Genomic DNA, 22,386 nt, shown 5'->3' with positions numbered 1-22,386 from the left:
CCTGGAGTAATTGAGTTAAATCCGAATTATGCAGCTGATTTGTAAAATGCGATTCTCTCGAAAACTGTTGAGTTTTGAATTTAATAACAGGTATACCTTTTTTTGTTAAAATAACGTATCTTACTTTTATGCCACATATATTGCATATGTGGCAATATCAGCTACGTCAATTGCATCAACTTATAACTCCTCAAACTAACAGGAATCCAGTTCTAGATTTTTATTCATAAATATTTACAAACGTGAAAGTTATAGTGAAAAATAAAATTTTAAATTTCCACTTTAACACCCTGTATCTCTTTTAATATCAACATTTTATTAAAGCAAGTTGGCTTAAATCGTAGTCTTTTAAAGTGATGAATTTACTGTTTTTTTTTGTACAATTACTTAAGGACCACCCTGTATAAGTACCTGTTTGTACAATATTCTAAAAATAACATTTTCAGATATTTTCTACGGATCTCTTACACCAGGCAACGTTGCGTTCATTCAAGAATCTTGTGTTGACAACATAACCTAAGTTGTCAGAATCATATGTTTGTATTCGGATTTATCGCAAATTTAAACGTGTTTTAGGACTGTTTTTTAAGTGAAAAAGTGAGTTTTTTGTGGATTATTTGTTGTGTTTCGAAGTCAGCTGAGATCACGTAAGTTTTTAATAGAAATTATATAATATTTTCATTGATTACGCTCTTCACAAACTTGTATTCGCGTTGGTGGCGTATTGTTTATTAATGATAGTGATAAGAATATATTAATACATATTTAATGATCTTGATAAGTGAAATATTATGAATTTAAAAATCGTTTATTGTTGTTTATTTTTTAAATAAAACTAGAACATCGATATTATTAAATATCCTTTCTAATTTCGTCAGTAATATTTAGATATATGTATGTGGAAATAAATAAACACCAAGGACTATGTTTTATATGCACAATAATTTCCCTATCTAGTAAATGAAATAGTTTTACTAAGATATATCATATTCCTTTACTAATTACAGGGTGAGCCTGCTCAACAACACAGCTCAGAGCAAAAATAAATTATTATAATATAGCCTTGTATTAAATAGAGCCACACAAAAGAATAATTGTTACACTTAACAAAGATTTCTTAAAATAAGGAAATTAATCCAGGAATAGGACAGTAATTAGGCAGTTGTATTTTAAATGAATTTAAGTACATGAAATATGAAATAAAATTATTCATTTTCCTATGTTGCCAAATGCAAATCTTACCCGTGGTGCGAATAAAACGACTTACGTCGTTTAAGGATGGTTTAAAAAAATATTTTGATTGATTATACTTACTTATTTATCCTTGGCTTTTATTATCATCAACCTGTATGCGTCCACTGCTGGACATAGATCTCCCTCAACTCTTTCCATTTGTCTCTGTCTTGTGCGGCTTACATTCAGTTATTGCTAACACGCTTCAGACCGTCAGTCCATCTACCTAGTTGGTGGGCGTCCTCTGCTCCGTATTGCTTCTTGTCTTGAACTCGAGAATACGTTTTGTCCATCGGTTGTCTGATAATCTGGGGATGTGTCCTGCCAAATTCCATTTTAGCGACGCGATTTTTTCGATTTAGTCTGTTGTTTTTGTTCTACGACGTATTTCTTTGTTTGGGATTCGGTCTCTCAGAGAGACATTCAACATTTGGAGTTCCATAGCCCTCTGAGTCACGCGAATCTTATTCACTACCTTTTTTGTAAGTGTTAATGTTTCGGCTCCATAAGTGAGTACAGGTAACACACATTGCTCAAAGGTTTTCCTTTTGAGGCATATGGGTAGATCCGATTAAAATACATAGTTTAATTTACCAAATGCCGCCCAGGCTAATTCTATGCGATGTATCTCACATATCTGGTTATCTCTGTCCAACCGAATTTCATGTCCTAAATACTTATACGATGTATTCTGCAGAATATCCCTTCCATCAACTGCCATATTTCGATTTAGCACCAGATTAGTCATTATTTGCTCTTATTAATTATATTATATTCTTGTTCTTATTATTCTTTAGTCTGACCTCCAAAGAAGGCCTTCAAACATTATTATCGCATCATCCATGCGATCGGCTGTATAAAGATGAGGTCATCTGCAAATCTCAAATGGCTGAGCGTTAAGAAGACAAAGCTTATAATAATTAGCAAGAAAAGAATAACAGAAGGTCAACTCTACGTCAAGCAATCCCCTGTAGAAAGAGTGACGCACTACAACTACCTCGGCACCATAATAAATGAAGAATGGACCAACAACCAGGAGATTAGAGCATGCATCGGAAAAGCTAGATCCACCTTCAATCGGATGGGGGCGTTCTTTAAGAGTCACAACCTCTCTCTTGATACAAAAGTAAGAAATGCTACGATACTACATCTTCTCTGTTCTTTTTTATGGTGTTGATTCGTGGACCTTGAACGAAGATATGTGCAGAAAACTGGAAGCATTTGAGATGTGGCTATATCGGAGAATGCTTAAGATCCCGTGGACTGACCGAGTCACAAATGAGGAGGATCTCAGAAGAATGAATAAGAACCGACAGGTACTAACCACCATCAAATCCCGAAAGTTACAGTTTTTCGGACATATTATGCGAAATAAATCCAGATATGCTCTCCTTCAAGCCATCCTGCAAGAAAAAATATTTGGAAAACGTGGTCCAGGAAGAAGAAGAACATCTTGGTTAAAGAACCTCAGAATCTGGTTCAATACAACATCTGTGCAGCTTTTCCGCGCTGCAGCAGTTAAGATAAACATTGTCATGATGATCGCCAACATTCGTAATGGATAGGCACATCAAGAAGAAGAACAAGTATGTTCTAAAAGCGACATGAATAGCTTTGGAGAGACTGTGTCTCCTTGCCGTACTCCTCGCTGTATACAGAATTTATTTGTTTCTTTTTCAGATAGTCTTACGCTAGCTGTGGCATTTTGGTAAATATATTTGACTATGTTAGTGTAGCGATGGTCTATTCGACATTATTCAACATTTTATGATGACTTATGATATCGAATGTATGAAAATATCAGTGCCCATGGTTTGTTGTATTCTGCGGACTTCTCTATCAGGTTTTTTATCACTAGTGAGTGGTCATTAGTGATGTATCCCGATCTAAATTCAGCTTGTTCTCTAGGCTGCTAGAAGTCTAATTTTGATAATTTTTGTAAAAAGTTTATATGAGGACCCTAGAACTAAAGGGGTTTACGTGACTAAAAAGTAAATTTTGAGTAAATGAGGTTCAAAGTTAAGCCTTCACTGTAATTGCCATTATTTTTTAATGCTAGTTTTTCTTCTCCGGTTTAGTAACTGTATGCATTGTTATTATTATTGGTAACAAAAAATCATAATTTTATTGACTTTACTCATTTTGGAGCTATTTTTATGTTGCTAAGTAGCACTTGTACTCTTTTACTTCTAAGAAATGCAACATAAAGGCAAAAAATGTAAAAAAAGCATAAAGTTTTTGTACAAATTTATTTTTCACCATAACAATAATACATAATTAACTTATGATTCATCGACATCAGCGTCGTTAATGACCATCATGTCGCAATTTATCAAAAACTTATGGTAAATTGGAGGTGCATAGTTGAGTAACTGTTGAAGATTTGAATATTTAGCTTGCTAAATGGGATGCATTTTGTTAATCAGTACTGGCAAGATATCTGGCAGAAGGGCAGAGTTTTTGTTAGCTCCACTGGGTTTCATAGATAGCTGTCTAAACTCTTCTGTGATACCTCCAGCTGTTTTATTGTAAAAGAGGGTTAAAGGTTTGTCTTGTTGAAAATGTAACTATTGCATGCTCTGTATTCCACTTACGCTATTCTTGAAGTATGGCGTCAGTGTTTGAAAGTCTAAAAAATCATAATTTTCCATCTGAACTGTAAAGAACTTTCTACTTGTAGAAGTTATCCCCTCCATTCAATATTGAGGTACATAAAGGTTCTTTTTTGGTTCTTTTTTTTAACTCTATTCATGACATGCCTGAGAAGACTTTTTTGTTTTCAATTACATTTTGTAAACGTTTGTTGGAGACGTCAAGAGTTTTCATTATAAACTGTTCACATACTCTAAAACTTTCCAGATTATAAACACATGACACATAACTTACTGTTGCTAACTGCATTTAGTTTTTTTGTTTTTATAGGTCTGTATGGATTGATTTAAAAAAGCTGTTAGGGAGATTTCAGTGCCCAATGCTCAATTTTCTTTAAAAATTAAAAGTCTTTATTCTAACAATGATGATTTTCAAGTTTTCGTATCTTTTTAGCTTAATGATAATTGTGTTTTTTGTCCATGTAAGCTTCATCTGAATTTTTTGAAATTTTAGCACTGTTTTTTTCCACTTATCTGGCCTTCTGAATCCTTTTTTTGCCAGTCTGCTTTGGTAGTGGGAACATATTAGCAGGTAAATCATCTATCACTTTCTCCGTATTCTGCAAAGAAACAAAATGAACTCTTCTTTAAAACACTGTAGTTTATAATGACGTAAAACGCAGCAGTTTACATTCAAGTATTACTTGGAGCTATACTACTACCGATCCAAAAAGATAAACTCAACTAACAGTCTGACACAGTGGAACAGGAATACAAGTGCACTTGTATTTCTTCTCTTCCAAGCCCTACTCATAGTTGGCTTGGAGGCTAAGTAAAATAAAATAATGTCTGTGTAATAAAGTAATGACTGCATTGTTTCATCGAGAAGGAGTTTTTTCTTGATAGATGCATTCGGTGAAAAGCTTGGCCAGAGCCTGGATTATTTTATTTACGCCTAGTTTGATCGCTTCGATCACTACCTGTCATCGCCAGGGGATTTGTTTCATTTCTAAAAGTGCCGTTTTGATTTCGTATGGAGCATTAATTCTGATCCCCTGTTTGTGATTTTGGTTTCTGATCCCTCTCTTTTACATTTCGCGATAAAAGGATTCCACAACCTCAAGGATTTTGGTTCTATCAGTAGTAATGTTTCCATTTGTTTTTTTTATTTTGTACATATTTTTGTTGCCTATGTTGTTCGTATTTCGCCTCAAAACTTTTAAACTTTTGTTTTTTTTTTTTTTTTAATTTTTTAGTTATTTCTCTTGTATTGTTTTCTCTTACGTCTTTTCGGCTTGACGTTTTTATGTAATTTCTTCATTGTTGTGTAGTTGGAGCAGTATTTTTCCGTCAGCTGTCTTCTTTTACCTATTAGCTCTTTGGTATTTTGGCTTAGTTGTTCTTTATGGGTCAGAACGGTCGGGCAGCACTCTCTTTTATTTTCTTTTAGAGCCTTCATTATAATATATTATAATTAATTCTTTAGAAACCACACACATATCTTTTAAAGTTGAAAATACTCTTAACCACTTCTTGACAAATACTGATACAATACACTATATGAACCGTAGTGGAGTTTACAGACTGACTTGTTCTGATTGCGATGCCTCCTAAATTGGCAGGACTAATAGGTCACTCTCTACTAGATATGCAGAACACTCTAAAAGAGATAATACATCAGCCTTTTCTCATCACCTTAAAGTTAACAATAATCATCTTAACATCCTTGACGGTGTCAAATTAATTCACAACATCCAAGATAGGAACACTTTACGGTTGGATTTGTATGAGGACCTTGAGATTTATAGAGACATGAGGACTAGCCCCAATTGTGTCAACCGCCAAACTACCCTAAATCAACCTTTTACTCCCATACACCGACAACTATTCCCTTAATCCAAATCATCATTCTAATAATTGTCTTAAAATTTCCTTTCTTCTCTTTTTGCTACCGTTTTCCCCATTTCCAACCACCTCACTAGCATCTAGCATTTTACTACTTCCTTACTAGTCACCCATTAACACATACCTCAATATGTCCCCCCCCGTTTTCTTTCTTTTGTGTTTTTTATCATATCCCTCTCACTATCTTATCCCATCGCAGTTTCCTCCTTTATTTCCCATCCTCCTTTCAGTCACTTTTTTCTACCCATTCTGTTACATTTTCTTTCCTCGTGTCTCTTACTTCTTGGGTCACCTTGCTTATCATGCTGTGACTTGTTCTTCATCATCAATCTTTACCTCTCCTTTCGACACTTTCAGTCTGTTGACTCCATTACCACTTATACTATAGAACATTTTACTTAACTAAGCATAAGCAGTTAATCTAATCTTTGTACATCACTGATAACTCAACACTTAGTCTCTATTATTTTATTCTTACTCTGATGTACATTCACACTCATACCATTCTGTCTGGTTACCCATTCATATATTTTCTAACTATAGGACACATCGTAGACACATCGTCTCAGGACCAGCAACTTCACGTGGAGTCATACGTCACCATGTTACCAAATCCACTGGTAACTTTAACATCATAATATTTACCACCATATAATGTAAACTAAATTTAAAAAAAGTTTTAACGGGTTTTACAATACATGTATACCCACCTAGTAAGTATTAACCACATTTTGTATTAACCTTGGTCAAAATTTAAATTTCACGTTCTTTTTAATTAAGTGGTTATATACTTTTTAGGTGCACTGATGATGGAATATGGATTCCGAAAACGTTTTATGATATAGCCCGATTGGGTTTTTAAATTATATACCTTTTATAAAGGATTTTTAATAAAATTTTTTGTTATATATGGTATACAGCCAAGTACAGGAACTTAGATTCCTTATGGAATTACAATTCTACAAAAAGCTTTGTAATCTCTAAACCTTTAAGTATAAGTAAGAATATTTTGACAAGAATAAGAGGTTTCTATTTTGCTAAAAACATAGTTTTAAATTTAAACAAAGATTTCTAAGCGCCGCGCGCTTGTATCGCCGTCATCGTACACGCTTATCATATACGGCGATGGATTACGACAAGTTTTTAGCAAGATAGAATCCATTTACTTTGTCAAAATATTCTTGAAATGCTACTTTTTAGTTTAATTTCATTTCAGAAGAAATATTGTGGAGCAGCAATGACAGCACAATTAACAAGATTAATTAATAAAATTATAAAACACAATAAAATTTCGGAAGAATGGAGAACGAGCGAACTAATTCTAATATTCAAAAAAAAAACAGATAAAACAGCCAGAAAACTATAGAGGTATAAACTTACTACAGGTTACATACTACCCTAAAACTTACAACTAAAACTTTACAATTACTAATAAATCAGTGGATAAGTTTAGCAGATGAACAACAGGGTTTTCATAATAGAAGATCGTGTACATATACAATATTCGTTATAAAGCAAATTACTGAGAAATCACTAGAGTATAATAGACTAGCATTTCTTTGTCTGATTGACCTAAAGAAAGCGTTTGACAGAGTAAAACTCAAAGATGTAATCCATCTTCAGTATAATAGAGAAGTTCCCCTAAATATTATAAAAACTATCGAAAACATAGATCAACCAAAACAATAAAACGGAAGTCAGAATAGATGGAAAAGTTACAGAATCTATAGAAATAGGCAGCGTAATAAGACGAGGGGACTCATTGGGCCATATGCTTTTCAATTTAATCAAGGATGAAATCATCAAAACCGTTAACAAAGAAAGAGGATACAGAATGGGAAACAGAAATAAAAATACTCTGTTACGCAGACGGCGCAATATTGATAGCCTAAGATGAAAATAGTCTGCAAAGACTGGTCCACAACTTTAACATAAGAGCCAAAGAATTTAATATGACAATCTCATCTCAGAAAACTAAAACAATAGTTGTCAGCAAACAATCAACTAGATATAAAATAGAAATTGATGACATCAGTATTAAACAAGTTATGGAAATAACTACCTGTCAATTACACTGTCGAGCTATGGAGACCTGGACAAAGAAGTGAGAGATCAAGAATAAAAAGCAAATAGACTGGCAGGATGCCTTAATAACACTATATGGCGAAACAGACACATAATACTGAGATGAAGTCAAGAATTTATAAAGCCAGTGTAAGACCAATAATGACATATGCCTCAGAAACAAGACCCGACACAGCCACAACGCAAAGGCTACTGAAAACGGCAGAGATGAAAGTATTGAGAAGAATTACAGGAAATACGCTGAGAGATCGAAAGAGAAGTCAAGACGTAAGAAGAAAATGTACCGTACAGTTTATAAATGAATGGACACAAATTAGAAAAAAAGAATGAAGTAACCACATAAGCAGAATGGAGGACACCCGTATCGTCAAAATAGCTAGAGAAGTCACCAATCGGCAGAAGAAGTATCGGGCGAGCTCGCAAAATATGGAGTGACAACCTTCCAAAGAGATATTAATGCGCCAATGAACAAGCAGAATTGCTTATAAAGAGGAAGAAAATATTCTTAATTATACTTGAACGTTTAGAGATTATAAAGCTTTTTACAGAATGTCAATTCATTTAGTAGTTTTTTAGAAAAAAAATCCCAAAAATTACCAATTAAGGCAGTTTTTCAACGAAAAAATGCAAGTAACTGGAAACGGAAGCATTTTTTAAATTACCAAGATAGAAAAAGTATTTATTTCGACGAGATACGTTTATAAAAATTTTATTCGAATCGATTCGGGAAATTGTTTTTTGTTACAAGTTAATGATTAATAACAATTTCCAACCCAAAATAACATAACATCGTATAAAAAAGGTTGGTGCGGTAGAAATGCAAGAAAAATTAGTCGGTTTATGCTCTGCTGGTAGAAGTAAACCGCTCACCTAGTAGTTAAGCCAAGATATTCTTCGTCGTTATACAATTCGCTTTCCTTGAATTTCGCCTTACATAATAAGTTGTAATAATGAGTATTTTTGCTCTCTCATCACGTCGGTTTCTGTTAATAATATAAAATATTAACAAACGTACAACAAAAATAACAGTATGCTTTATTTTATCCTTTAAATCTTTTTCTTTTTCTTTTAATGGCGCTAAAACTCTTTGTTGGTCTTGACCTGCTTAACAACATTCTTCCATTCTATCCTGTCAGATACTTTTCTTTGCCACTATCTGATGTTCATGGTTTTAAGATCTTCCTCTCCATCGTCTATCCACCTGGCACCAGCCATAAGACCTGGCGCATATTGAACCCAGCCGAGGCCCAACACACGCCGAAGCCACAGGCGACCCGTGCATTTATTTTTCTAGTGCAGCGCATATTGAACCCATCCGTGGTCTGTCGCCGTGGCCAGTTGCTTAAATGACTCCAATCGAGAAGCATGTTTTAATCAATTTACTTGACTCTGAATCGAAAGACGAAGACGTTATGATTATGTGTAATTTCGTCCTCATATAGTCCTCGTGGCTGATATCGTATACCACGGGATGATCCTGCACGAGTTCAATCAGCTTCTCTATGTCTATCTCGGAAACAAAAATAAGTAAAAGTAAAGAGCAAGGAGTAGTGTTAGTGGAACACGCATGCAACGACCCACGAAAACTGTACGCTGATGACAAACATTTTCACTTGTTACCGGCGTGTGCATGAGCTGGTCGTAGAGTGGGTTCAGTTTGCGGTACCTCGCCATTAACTGTGCTTACCAAAACTGCCCACGCATTTCGCTCCGCTGGGTACAATATGCGCCGGACCTTGCGGGGCCTTCCTCTTGTAATATTTGCTTGGACCACTGGATCCCTTGATCACTTTTAGAGCTTGATTATCTGCCTTTTTTTAAGGGGCCAAGTCAGTTTAGTCTTTGTGTCTACAAATCTAACGATTTCTGCGCTCTGAATTGATTCATCCAGCTCATAGTTCATTTTTATTCTCTACGAACTATCGCTACAATGGGTTGTTCCAAATGTCTTTCCGAATATTTTGCTCTCAAATATTCTCAATTGATTTTCGTCGTGGTTGAAAGGGTCCACGTTTCACATCCATCTGTGTCCACTGTTCTAACTATTGTTTTGTAGATTCTAAGCTTAGATTCACGATTCAGTATAACATACTTTTCATTAAGTCTTTATATGCATAAAAGCACTTATTACCGCGAGTTCTCCGCCGGGAATCTCTTATTGAAACAATTCGGAAGTGTTTCTATCTCAACAGCTTTTCGCATAATTCTTTTTCTTCTTCAAGTCTCATCTAAAATAGTTGAGCCAGGATATTCTTCGTCTTCTTATAGTGAGTATTTTAGCTCTCGCATCATATAACCTGAGTACTCCGGTCCGTTTCTATAAATATATAAAAGTTAACAACACTATAACAAATAACAGTATAATGCTTTATTTAATGCTTTAAATATTACTCGTAAAATTTCAATAACATGTTTAACAAACAACTTTTATAACTTAGTAAAACAATACACAATTAAAAACAATTACAAAATGAATATTAATAGTTTTATAGAATTCATAATTAGTGAAATATTTTTTATGCATGATTTAGAACCAGATTTTGGAAATATTGGTTAACTACTGACAAAATGGAAGAACAAACATGTACTAAGAGTATAATTTGTTTTTTTAAAGAATATAACTCTCTATTATTATGAACTCTGTTTAAAAATGCATAAAAACTTCTAAAACATCATCCGCACAATATTTAATAAGAGCATTTTATATAAAATATAAAGAATAAAAACATAATTCAGCGATGATGTTCAGAAACCAGCAGATAATTTTCTAGTTGCACATTTATTTAGCAGACAAAACAAACAATGTAACAAAAAGATTCTTACATAACAACAGTCTTGGCATTTCTTATTATGTATTTGCTCCCCCAATTTGGCATTCTTAAATATAATTAATTATCAATCTTAGTTCCTTTAAAAACTCCTTGAAGTACACTAACATCTTTTGCGTGTTTCATGACGACAAAATGTTGATTTCTATACGAAAAGGTTCTGATATCTTTAACTTTCGGGATTGCGGGGCTTCCAATTTTCTTTTTGAACCCTTCTACGCCGTTATACAGGTAGCCTGCCAGAGGCTCTGATAGGTTTTCGGTGACGACGTAGAGTACTATTTCCTTGGAAGGGAGAAGGGACAGTTGAACTTTGGTGGGTAGTGGAATGTGGATAGTTTGGAAGAGTTGGAACGAGTTTAGAGTGTTGTCGAATCTAAAAAATTAAAAAGAGAGTAATATCTGTTTTGTACATATTTTATTTATTTATTATTAAATTAATTTGACAAAAATGCTTTGATAATTTGACAAATGAAGTTGTGCAAAGTGTCATATTCAGGAAAACTTTCAGTAAAGGGCAAAATAAAAGTATTGGTAAAGTTAGTATATCCATTTTATAAGGACGAGTTCAGACCAACACTATAAATTTTCTTTTTTTTTATTTTCCAAGTAAAGATTTGCAATTTGTCCTGTTTGGACAATAATCAAATATGATCATTCAAACAGAGAAATTAACATGAGCGAAAAATACCTGCCAGTACTAGTACCTTCCTTATTAAATTTAACTAAAATTAATATTAAAAATTTTTTTTTCTTATATTCTAAACAATTTAATTATGAACATCTATCTCTGAAAGTCTTTTCACCTTCCTGCTGTTGTCCAGTAGGTTTACTATACTATAACCGCTTTATATGCCTATCACTACACTTTTTTATTTCTTCGCGCACAACACTCACTGAGAGATCACGATGTATGACTTCATTAGGGACGTAGTATTGTGCATTAACATTCTGCCTAAGGACCTTCTATTGGAACCTCTGCAGGATTTCAATATTAGATTCGCTTGCACACCCGCATAGTTGAATAGGTCCAGGTGGGTTTTAGAATTACTCTATACATTAATAATTTATTTTCTAATCATGAATGTGTTGCTTGTGTGAGTCCATTTTAAAAGAGGTAAAAGAAATAAATTAGACTTACTCACAATCAATTTAATTTTACTACCAAAGACAACCGGTTTCGCTTTCTAAAATTTGCAAAGCATCATCAGGTCAGTGGTACAAAGTAAATTAAATGCTGAAATTATAAAAAGCCCATATAAGGGTGCTGTCTTATAAGGATATAGATCAAAAAAGTTATAGTAATTATGCCAATATTACATGTCTGTGTTTATTAATATGCATAAAATTGCTTTAGCAGACAAAGTAACAACCCACAAATTGGTAAGAGAAAAAATCTGTTGAATTGTAATAAATTAGAAATAAACAAAATACTACTTACATTCCGGTACAAGAGTTTTTATATAGTGATTGGTGATACATAGTTCAAACTATCCCGTATTGCTGATAATGGGTGATCTTCGGTCAATGTTGTAACTGTCTGACAACTTAGGAGGAAGCTTCTTGAGGGGAGGGATGTTAACAGATGATATAGGCGTAAGCTATATGTTATTGTTTGTTGAAAAAAAGTGATGTTTTATATTATTTAAAATATTAAAGTTATTTCTATTTATTAAAGAGATATATTTTAAAATGTGTGTTAAATTGTTGAAAATTTTTATACAGAAAGAGGACAGTTATATGACAATGAATGAAAGTACTTGTACTATTTTGTACCTTGTATTTATAAAAAATAGTACAAGTACTTTCATTCATTGTCATATAACTGTCCTCTTTCTGTATAAAAATTTTCAATAATTTAACACACATTTCAAAATATATTTCTTTAATAAATATAAATAACTTTAATAATTTAAATAATATAAAACATCACTTTTCTTTCAACAAACAATAACATATACCTTACTCCTATATCATATGTTAACATCCCTCCCCTCAAGAAACTTCCTCCTAAGTTGTCACAGTTACAACATTGACCGAAGATACTCACCATTGACACCCATTATCAGCAAAACGGGATAGTTTGAACTATGTATCACCAATCACTATATAAAAACTCTTGTACCGGAATGTAAGTAGTATTTTGTTTATTTCTAATTTATTACAATTCAACAGATTTTTTCTCTTACCAATTTGTGGGTTGTTACTTTGTCTGCTAAAGCAATTTTATGCATATTAATAAACACAGACATGTAATATTGGCATAATTACTATAACTTTTTTGATCTATAACTTTTTTGATCTATATCCTTATAAGACAGGATCCTAATATGGGCTTTTTATAATTTCAGCATTTAATTTACTTTGTACCACTGACCTGATGATGCTTTGCAAATTTTAGAAAGCGAAAGCGGTCGTCTTGGGTAGTAAAATTAAATTGATTGTGAGTAAGTCTAATTTATTTCTTTTACCTCTTTTAATTTATTTTCTATTGATAGTTCAGATCTTCTTCCAAGTAGCCAGTAAAGTTGTCTCAATTTTAATCCGAGTTGTTTTCGTTTATTGAAGATGTGGTTTCTGCAAGTAAGTCGTCTATCAAGATGAATACCAAAGTATTTTGCACTATCGAATTGCGGTATATCTTAATTGTTTAGTTGTACAGGTGGACATGGTTTGATGGACCCACGTGGACCTTGATTCAAATGATTTAAAAAATTCAGAAAATTGATTTGTTTTTATTGTGTGCTTGGGAGGGCGGTATAATGATGATATAGAGATTGGCCCACTCCACTATAATTTATTGCTAATATATTACGGAATGAAACATTTTTTACTGTAGCCCTTTCTGAGAAACAGTGGATATGCTAACTTTACATTAAAGCTAGCATAGCCCTAGCTGTATTTAAGAAAAGGGGTACAGTGCACATCTTGGCGGCATATTGTATTGCTAATTAATTGCTGTTGATTGGTATAATAACCAATCCCCAAAAGCTACCTCATCATCCCCTAGCTTAAAACATACTTCCGGAAACCAAGATATCGGCCAAAAGGCGAACCGCAAAGAAATTGATTGCTAATTTATTGCCAAAGTTTTACGCCAATAAGCAATTTATTACTGCAACCGTTTCCGACAAACAATGATTATGCTAACTTTACGGTAAAGCTAGCATAGCCATAGCTATATCCTGGCAAGGAAAATGGGTACAGGGCCCATCTTGGCGGCATATTTGATTGCTAATTAATTGTTGTGGATTGGTGTAATAACCAATCCTCAAAAGTTAGCCCATCATCCTTTAGCTCAAAACATACTCCCGGAAAACCAAGATATCGGCTAAAAAGCGAACCATAAGGAATTGATTGCTAATTTATCGCCGAAGTTTTACGCCAAGAAACAATTTCTTGTTGCAATCGTTTCCGAGAAAAAATGATTATGCTAACTTTGCATAGCCATAACTATATCTCGGCAATGAAAAGGGTTACAGGGCCTATGTTGGCGACATATTTTATTGATAAGTAATTGCTGGTAATTGGTATATTAACCAATCCCCAAAAACTACCTCATTCCCTAGCTTAAAACACACTCTCGGAAAAACCCAGATATCGGCCAAAAATTTCTTCTTATTCCATCAGCCCAGGCTAAAGTTACTACAAAAAGTTAAATAATGCACTTTTTATGCAATATGTTCCGATACGATGGTTGATATACACCGATAAGTTTTTTTTTTTTAAGTTATAACTGTTCTGAAGCTAGTTTCTTGTGGCATCTTTATGCAATTACTATTTTCGCTGGCAATAAGACATTATTTAAGTATAAAATAAGATTATTTTTGACGTTTTGAGAACCATTTCCGAAGTGGAAATCGAAACGTCAAAAATAAACCTATTTTAAGCTTGTATTGTGGCTTATTCCCAATGAAAATAGTAATTTTTTAAGTTATTGCGCTAGAAGGAAAATACTCGTAGACAAGTAAGCCTTATGCTACACTCAGCAGAATAAGTAAATCATAAATTAAGAATTAATAATAAATAAAAATTATAAGAAGATATAGAAAATTAAACAATTTAAAGTTCAAGCGCCAGCTACATATTTACCGGGTATATATACTCGGCGTTAGTGCTAGGGAGACTCAATATACAGTGGTGGTGGCGGTACGCGTTGAGCGCAGAATGTTAACAATTAAAATCAAGGGCTTTGCAATAAAATCATTTTGAAAAACACATAAGAATCTTGTACATGGATGCTTAAATTTTACTATACGTACTTTCTAATTTTAAAAATGTTTTTCACTGAGTTTCAGAGCTTTCAAAATGGCCGATTTCGCGTTTTTTTTTTAAATTTAATCGCTTATTATTCCTCAGTATCGATCAACTTTGAGAAGAACCCAAAAACCTATGTCCCGGGCGAAAAAGTTAATTTTTGAAATGTGTTTGATAAAATCTCGACCAAGGTAGCCCGTGGTTTCTTGCGTATTTAATATTAGGGACTAACTTTTGATAAGCTTGTGTAAAAAAAGAAATCGAGTCCGAATACATACTTTTTTATCCATTTTTATTTATTTCTCCCACCAATTACTACGTTTCTTGTCAAAACTTGGATGTTATATTAGGCTGCAGTCAGAATAGCGCGAAACTCAGCTGTTTGTATAGTTCAGCGCCCTTCTGCAGTAGCATACTGAAATAGTATCCATTATATGATTGTATGCTAGCGACCAGCTTGCATACGCACCACAGCCAATCTTCAACATTTCCTCGGCAAAATAAATTAAAATATGCCGCCAAAATGGGCTCTGTTACCTTTTTCATTGCCGAGATATAGCTATGTTATTGCTAGCTTTACCTTAAAATCAGTATAATTATTGTTTCTCGGAAAGAGTTGCAGCAATTAATTTTTTCTTGGCGTAAAACTTTAGCAATAAATTAGCAATCAATTATTTGGAGTTCGCTATTTGGCCGATATCTGGGATTTCCGGGGGTGTGCTTTGAGCTAGGGGATAATGGGGTAGCTTTTGGATATTGGTTAATATACCAATCAACAGCAATTAATTAGCACTAATATGCCGCCCAGATGGGTCTTGTATCCCAGTATTCTTTTTCCTTGCCGAGATATAGCTATGGTTATGCTAGCTTTACCGTAAAGTTAGCATACCCACTGTTTATAGAAAGTGGTTACAGCAATACTTTTTATTTTCCGTAATAAATTATAATGTTGGCCTGAATTTGGCCTTATAAAATGAATATGCTAACTTTACAGACATAAAATAAAATGCTTGCGCAATCTAAAAACTTATATTTTCTTCTGTGTTCTATTTAATTCGTAACCTCCTTTGGACTTACAGGCTACTTCAGTAGCGTGTGAAGAATATCTTCTATGTCAAAACAATTATAAAATGTAATTTTCATTACAATCAGTATCATTCTTCTGAAAAGATCGAGTAAATCGCACAATAAAACGTTTTACAAACTAAAGGCTTCTTTTGGATTTAAATGCAACTGCAGTAGCGTGTAAATAATATCTCATATTTGTTTATCATTTTACTATTTGATCTCAACAGGATTCCCTGTCTTGAACCCAGCTGGTTCTGGCATTATTTTCTCATCGATAGTTTAAGAAATATAATTTAATATTAACCAATTTAATATAAAAAATTTGAGTAAGTAGATGGCATACTAAAAAAATGCTTACACAAACTAAAGGAAAATATTTTTGTTCAGTGTCCACTTTTCTGGCTCTTTTCGGTTTAAACGCAGCTGCAATATCATGTAAATAATATATTCCATCTGTTTTTTGTCTTATTTGATCTCAACAGGATTTCCTGTCCTGAATCCAGCTGGTTGAGAGATACCATTCAAGCTCTCCAAAAGTTTCAGTAAATGGCGTAATAAAATGATTCCACAAAGTCAAGCCTTATATATTTCTTCTGGAATTTCTTTATTCAGAACCTTCTTTGGAAATACATGCAGCTGCAATGTTAATATGAACCTTGTTAACTTAACAAAGAACTTACCTTCTTAATATAACTTTTCCAAAGTCTTTTGTCTTAGGCAAATGCTCGTAAGCGATTGCTACAAATATATCTTGATCCACTGCAAGCGTAGATACACTGATAGGATTACCATCGTGGAAGGTTTGGAAAACTTCGAACTGGTTGTCCTTGTTGAGTTTCCAGACGGAAGTCTTGTTTTCGACGTTTTTGTGAACGGTTACCAAGAAAAGGTGATCGTTGGTTTGGGCAACAGAAGCCTAAAATAAAACAATAATTAATTACGTGGATATAAAAATAAAAGTATATTTTTTTTTTTGGAAATTAAGTTAACAAAATCTAATTTTGTTTCTAGCCTATTTGTTATTATTCTTGTGAATAGTTTGTAGATGAGGTTTAACAGGCTTTTAAACTTAAAAACAAAATTAGATTTTTACCAACTTACGAACTTTACGTTCAGCTTATGGGTCGGTAATTCTCGAGGTCGGTTGGATCGCCCTTTTTGTGTCATAAAATGCACTTTTCAATTTTGTAGCTGTTTCGCTTTGGTACAGACATAAGTTAAATAGTTCCTTTATATTTTCTAAAAGTCTTTCTCCTCTAATCTTCGCTACTTCTATAACGATATTGTCTTCTACCGAAGTGTTATTTCTTTATTTTTGTTTTTATATCAGGCATCTCTTCCGATCGTTGGTTAACTACGCTTTGTCCAGAATTTTCTAATTTTTCTGTATAGATTCAGATTTCACTATTACTACCCTTAGTAATTCTTGTATGTTGTTGATCATAATTTTATCTTTATTCTTTTATTTCGTTATTTCTGTTCCCCACTTGTTATATTATTTGTCCAGATAAGTATGAACTTTTGAAGTTATACTTCTATACGCGCGCTCCACGTTGGGAATTTGTATGGGAGTGAATCTGTGAAATCATTACATATGTAAGATAATGAGTAAGAGAGAAACAGAAGATATATTTTCTCTCTCTTCCTCTCTCGAATATAAAAATGTTCCTTTTGTATATATATAATTTAATATTCTATATATTATATAAAGATATATATACATATAATATTATACATATAATAAAATATTTATTAATATTATTATTTACGTGATATGTTTTGTATTATTTATTAAATGTTCATAATTATATTAGTCTTTTGTATTTCAAAATAATAATCTCAATAAATCACTGTATGATCCAGAACTGTCAATTCTGAAATACCTTTCTGTCATGTCCTCGGAAGTATAGTAGTCAGTATCCCCGCCTGTCACGCGGGAGACCGGGGTCCGATTCCCAGTCGGGGAGGACTTTTTTATTAATATTATTACATTATTGCCATTTTTAAATACTTATGGATATTGCATTTTAATTTGTATTGTACTATTATGTGGAATTATGTTGCACTGTATTGTAGTGTATTGTTTTATGTATATTATTGTCATTTTTAAATACTTATGAATATTGCAGTTTAATTTGTATTGTATTATTATATTAATAACAAAATAACCAATGAATTTTACTACAGAGAATGTGTAAAAAAATTTTTGCATTCAACTCCTTTCATACATATATGAAAATAAAAATATACATTTTCATCAAAATATTGATTCAATCCTTCATTGTTAGTAAGTTGTTATTAATTCTGTTTCTCTTTCTGCTATGTCTTACCTATAGAATTACATATGTAATGACTGTGCAGATTGACTCCCAAATAAATTTGTAATGGCGAATGCATGTATAGAAGTGTAACTTCCACCGGCAGTCCCACTGGACTACCACACCCGTTTTTTTTTGGTCGTACGATATCTCTCTTTACCAAGGTCTATTTCTGTGGAGGCTTTTCCATTTATATGGTTATTACCTGTTGAAAACTGGTTTAGGACTGTAATATCTCTAAACATTTCCCTCTTGTTAGTGATCATAAGATCCATCTCGTTCCTAGTTTTTTCATCCGGGCTCAGCCAAGTCCATCTCCGATGATCTTTTTTGTATAAAAATCTGTTTATTTGGAATAAATTGTTTTTTAGCAGAAAACTAAGTAAAGTTTCAGGCACTCGTTTTTGTTTCTCAAACCAATATATAAAATTTTTCCTATGATACATCTATTTCATCTTTCATTCTACCCACACATTAGGATATAGTGTGTTATTATATTATTTAGAGCTGAAGTAGAATCGTAGAATTCTTCTATTTCATGGTCCGCATGTTTCGGGCATATACTTGTACGATTTATAAAGTATATCTTTTAATAAGTTTTAATGGTTCGGGAAGCTACTATACTAGAGAAACTATTTACTGATATAATGTTTTCATGTTATCTGTATACGAACAAGCCAAAGCCTCCCGTTGTTTCAGTTTCACTACCGACCTAATAAAACAAGTTACCCGATTTTTTTCCATAGGTTATTAGTATATAGTACATTCAACCAACTTACACCTCCAAACGATTAATGGAATTCGCAGAAAAAATTTCGTTGTAGTAAAAGGCACGTAAACTGAACTGGAGTTCTCCATAATCTTTTTAATTACTTACTTTGTCTAGAACATTTTTGCCTGTATTATTAGTTAGAGTTAATTTGTATAAAATGAGGAGCAAAAATGCAAATGGAATTTTAAATATTATTGTTTATTTGGCTAATAATGAATGTATAAATATAATGGTTAACCTGCTATACAATTATTTTGTAAATAACATTATAATAGTGTACTTACTAATTATTTAAATTTATTAATCATCATCATCGTCACTAAATTCACTACCGCTATCATTATGTAAATCTATAATTACTTGATTAATTTCACTAATTTTATTTTCTCGGATCCACCACTCTTCTATTAATTTTTCACATTTATTTACAGTTTTGGCTCATATTTCTGGAGTTGCAGGTTTTAGAGCTTCTTGCCACATTTCCCTAACTACATCGTCACTGTATCCACTGCATCCAACGTGATTATCATTATTACGTTTAGAAATTTCCAGTAACTCTGATTTGAAGGCGTATTCCGGAAAATGGATATTATTATTAACTATCAAATTTTTTATGCTCGGTACGTTCCATGACTGTTTTGGTTGTTTCTCCAAAATTTCGAATGGTAAGGTGTATTATCTAAAATTATAAATGATAGTTCACTCAGATTCTTCACTGCATGAAGAATGATGTGTCTTTTGCCTTCGCTATCTTTGTGATTTTATGCTGTCGTCTTGCCAAATTCTTTTTTTCTTTCACCCTTTGCAAATATCCACGTCTCATCTAAGTATACAAATGTTACATTTTCAGATTGAAGTCTAGTATATTCTCTCAAAAATTTAATTCTTTTGTGAACCACACTACTCATTTCGCATAAAAGTAACCTATTATTTTCTTACTTGAATTTAAATCCTAAATCTCTCAACACTTTCCAAAGACTAGTCCTCTTAATTTCAGAAATTTGTTTTTCGCGTATTTTGGCCAGTAAATTATCTAAACTGACATGTTGATTGTTTTTACGCATTCGATACAAAATATTGCGAATTTCAAAATTTTCTCCATCAGTTAAGTCAATGCTCCTAGAATGTTTACGAGTTGTTTTCTTGTCTTCGTGATACTCAGTCACAGTAAGATCTTTTTGAGAATCTCTGACAGTCTTCATTACAGTTTTTAGCTTACTTTTGTTTATCCCAAGTGCGTCACAAACGCGTTAATTTATAATAATAATGACTTTAAAGCTCCACCATTGTCTCTTTTCATGGTAAAGTATTTATGCACATTTGCAATTAATTCAGCAATATCCAACTTACGTCTAGGCATGATGGTCACTTGAAACTACACGTTTGAATTATATACTGTTTAGATAAATATAACAGAAACTTTCTAACTGTTGTGCTTAAGAGATAAAATATAGTATAACCGCTTACAAAGATCCTAAACACATTAAGCAAATTAGCCTAATGATCATTAGGAATGCTGATTGTAATTTAATTATGTTTGATAAAAAGTTTAGAAATGGTTGGAAACCGTACATAAACAAATTAAAATGTTTCCCACAAATATTTTATTTTTAGTACAAGTATTTTCATTTGAAAATAAAAAGTTAAATATATTTACCAAAACCCTAACTTTAACCCGTAATCGCAGACGTCTCAAAATCGTTCAAAATACACTCTAATAGACATATGGTCAATCTAACCACCACTATTTAAATTGACAAAATATTCGAGTTTATTCCGAAGAATTTTTTAACAAAAATTAAAAGTGATATTTTAGTTCTTTGTATCTACTTTGAATATAAATTATCCTTAGCACAGTAGTATTTGTTTCAGAAAAAAATTATTAAACAAGTAGGAGAAAGAAATTTACAATAATTAACATTATGCAAGAATACTATTTATTAAAAAATATGTAACAAAATATGCAAAACTATGAACAACGGGTTTATGACACATATATTTAGCCCAGTCTGGTTATGCAAAAATCATCGATTTCACAGCAAAATTTTTCGCAGATATCTGAAGCTTTTAAGGCATAGGTGGGGGTTACTAGATGACGAATAGATGAAAAGGTACTCGTATTTTTACCTTATGTATTTTTACAATAATAATTTATGGTCACAATTTGATTTTTTGTTTTTTCCCTTATATTTTAAATAAACAATATTTATATCATTTTTTTTATATCAAGAATATCTTTATTTTCCCGTTTTTTCAATTAAAATTGATAAACAATTTACGGAGATATTTGCAAAAAAGCAGTTTTTTGCACTAATTTATAAATTTTATTAATTTGTTTATTAACAAAATAAAATGTTATTAATACATTTGATCATGGAGAAATAACCGTCTTTTAAATTTGTGCGAAATTTCCCCCGATCGGTCAAATAGTTTAAAAGTTATTTAATTTATTTATCCCTGAGGCTAATTATTTAAACTGTTGAACTTGCCCTATGAATGATGCTAGACACATTTAGCAAATTTCATGGGATTCTTTAAGACTTAATCTATCTCAGAATTTAAATTCATATTGCGTTTTCATCGAAATTATTTACAAAATAAACGTTTTAAAAAGGGGTATGTTTTTTACTTATAAACAATTGTAATAACTTCTATATTTTTCAAGCTACAGACTTGTACGTACAACCATTGGATAGCTGGTAAAAAAATTCACATTAAAAAAAAAACCTTCTATGACCAATAGGAACGAAGTTAGCGACTATTTTTTTAAAAATCATATCTCCATTGTTTATAAACATTAAGAAGTAAAATTTGCACAAATTTTGAATGAAAATCTAAACTTTATATTGAAACTTATACCAATAAAATTCATCCAATTTTTCGAAACTTACAGCCTTTCGAAACGAAGGTACTTTCGAAAGATCGACATAGGAAAGTGGAGGGGAAACTGTTTAAGCTGCACGCTCCAAAATTTCGTCAGTCTCAGTGTAGTGGTTTTAGAGAGCAATATATTTTGTGTATTTTGAACAAAAAAGTTTTAATTAAACGTATGTATTTACTTTTTGATTTAAAATTGTAAATAATATTTAAAACTATTGAATGAATAATTAATTATAATAAATTATTATAAAAAAAACATACGATACACTCTCTTTAAATGATTTAAGATACTTACAATTCAGCAGAAATATCGGTAAATATTTTTTAAACTAGAAACTCGGCCACCAACTGAAGGTGCAGCCAAACAGCATGTTCTTCGGGTTTACTATCAATTAAAAAAGTGCCACTGGTTTTAAACCAATTTATACTCTAGATAATTTAATTCCCAA

The 22,386-nt window shown here is 32.4% G+C and overlaps 2 protein-coding genes across 3 annotated transcripts in view; one reads left to right on the top strand and one right to left on the bottom strand.

Annotated features, from left to right (window-relative positions):
* The first annotated feature begins 488 nt into the window (after positions 1-488).
* The window catches only part of LOC140447486 (RWD domain-containing protein 2A), a 409,818-nt gene continuing 387,920 nt past the window's right edge, over positions 489-22,386 (top strand). Inside the window, exon 1 of the mRNA XM_072540167.1 lies at positions 489-647. The gene's annotated coding sequence lies outside the window, so the exon portion shown is untranslated. The remainder of the gene's footprint in view (positions 648-22,386) is intronic.
* The window catches only part of clos (closca), a 418,696-nt gene continuing 406,488 nt past the window's right edge, over positions 10,179-22,386 (bottom strand). For both annotated transcript variants that reach the window (XM_072540165.1, XM_072540166.1), the window contains 2 exons: positions 16,648-16,883; positions 10,179-11,018 (listed from right to left, as the gene is read on the bottom strand). In XM_072540165.1, the coding sequence (XP_072396266.1) occupies positions 10,703-11,018; positions 16,648-16,883 (552 nt within the window). In that variant the 3' untranslated portion in view covers positions 10,179-10,702. The remainder of the gene's footprint in view (positions 11,019-16,647; positions 16,884-22,386) is intronic.

Source organism: Diabrotica undecimpunctata, chromosome 8 (assembly GCF_040954645.1).
Source record: "Diabrotica undecimpunctata isolate CICGRU chromosome 8, icDiaUnde3, whole genome shotgun sequence".
Classification (NCBI taxonomy): domain Eukaryota; kingdom Metazoa; phylum Arthropoda; class Insecta; order Coleoptera; family Chrysomelidae; genus Diabrotica; species Diabrotica undecimpunctata.
This window is presented reverse-complemented; position numbering and strand designations above follow the sequence as displayed.